At 62.6% G+C, this 1,667-nt stretch overlaps 1 protein-coding gene across 1 annotated transcript; it reads left to right on the plus strand.

Annotated features, from left to right (window-relative positions):
- The first annotated feature begins 477 nt into the window (after positions 1 to 477).
- Positions 478 to 1,556, plus strand: LOC102762612 (centrosomal protein of 164 kDa-like). The gene is made up of 2 exons (XM_015557398.1): positions 478 to 641; positions 1,405 to 1,556. Exons 1-2 carry the CDS (start codon positions 535 to 537, stop codon positions 1,541 to 1,543), a joined length of 246 nt encoding a protein of 81 aa, XP_015412884.1. The 5' UTR covers positions 478 to 534; the 3' UTR covers positions 1,544 to 1,556.
- The last annotated feature ends 111 nt before the right edge of the window (positions 1,557 to 1,667 follow it).

A 1,667-nucleotide genomic window follows, 5' to 3' on the forward strand; every position in this document is an offset into this window, starting at 1 on the left:
GTGTGTGTGTGTGGGGGGCATCCAGCTTCCCAGGCTTGAGCCCTGATAAGGCAAAGGCTGTCACCTGGAAGGGGGAGGGCAGTCATTCTACCTTTTGGACCTTGAAAAACGATCAGAATTCTTCCTTGAAGCTATAGCTTCAGCATTTCCGATAGTCGACCATTTGAATCTGGCTTCCCCTTTCCTTCCCATTTCCTGCTGGGTCCTTCCATCCCTCCTGGCCCAGCGATGCGGCTTCTGCGCCACAAGCGTGCGTGCCGCTCTGCTCCAGGGCCAGCGCAGGGTCCTGGGTCCAGTCCAGGACGGGAGCCTTCAGCAGGGTGTCTCCCTGCTCTCACACTGCTCTGCCCTCCGCCCTCACCACTCCGTGAACCTGGGGCCCCGGCTGGGGTCCAGCTGGAAGGAGGAGTGGACGTAGGTCCCCACTGCACCCCAGTCTCCTCCTGACTCTCCTCTCTGGCTGGTCTGACCAGGGTGTCCCATTCACTTCTGTACGGGGAGCGGCTTGGGAGTCCCCGGCATAGCCAGGCCACCATGAAAGGGCCTCTGCAGGCTCCTGCTGGGCCGTCTGAGCGGCGGGGGACACAGGAGCCCCCGGAGCACTCTGCACGCAGCCCCCTCTCGCCCCAGTCCCTGCACAGGTAAGAGTGAGCCTGTGCCTCCCGGGAGGGTGCGGCCGACCTGGGTGGAGTTGTGTGTGGGGGCTGGGGGCCTGGAGAGCTCGGGGAGCGAGCGAGTGGCCCTCCTGGAGCTGGATGGTGAGGAGATTGGCCTCTTCTGAGTAGTCAGTCTGCAGCTGAAATTGGGGTGCCTCGTCTGATTAGGGGAGCTTCAGAACTCCTGAACGAGGCAGGTCTCTTCTGGCCCAGCTGCCTCCCCAGCTGGGCTGGGCAGAGACTGCTGTTACCTGTTAGGGGCTGTGCTGGGCCTGCCCAGGGGCCCTTTCTCCTAGTCTCCGCCCACCAGCCCCTCCCAGCCAGTGGCCATCCCACCTCTGGTGGGTCAGCACCCCTGTGGGGCCCCGTAGTGTGCCAGGTGAAGGAGGTCCAGACCCCGGCGCTGGTGCTGTCTGCAAGGGGAGACGCTGGCCTCCGGGCTCACCCGGCGCAGTGGGTCCCTGGGAAGTTGAGCAGCATCCGTGCTCGGTTGCCAGCATCTACGGGGCAGCTGCTGCAGGCAGGACTTCTTGGGTCCAGTAAGCATTCTGCCTCCCACGTGGGAGGGCGCATCTGCTTTTCATTGTAAACAGCTCGGGAAGAGGCAGGGAGGGCAGGGAGAGTTAAGACCTGAGGAAGGGAACCGGCTGGGGCTGCCTCCCTGTCCCCATCACAGCTCTCTGACCCTGAATGGGGTGCCACTGGAGCCTCCTGCCTTTAACACATTTGCTTCTTTATTGCTATCAAGGGATGAAACCCCAAGTCCACCTGCCTCCTGCAAGAGTGGCGAGGCGCCGTGCCCCCAGGCCGAGGAGCCCGAGGAGCCCGAGGAGCCCGAGGAGAAGGTGGTGGCCAGCCCCACCCTGCCCGTTTCTCCGGAAGGGTAAGGGCCAGTTCTCGTGGGTCGGGCCTGTCCTCCATTGTGTGTGAGTAGCTTTAGATCCCATCCACTCTTTTTTTAAAATTCTCACCTGAGAACGAACCCGCAACCGAGGTATGTGCCCTTGACCA

The sequence above is a fragment of the Myotis davidii genome, unplaced genomic scaffold, assembly GCF_000327345.1.
Source record: "Myotis davidii unplaced genomic scaffold, ASM32734v1 C64147755, whole genome shotgun sequence".
Lineage (NCBI taxonomy): Eukaryota > Metazoa > Chordata > Mammalia > Chiroptera > Vespertilionidae > Myotis > Myotis davidii.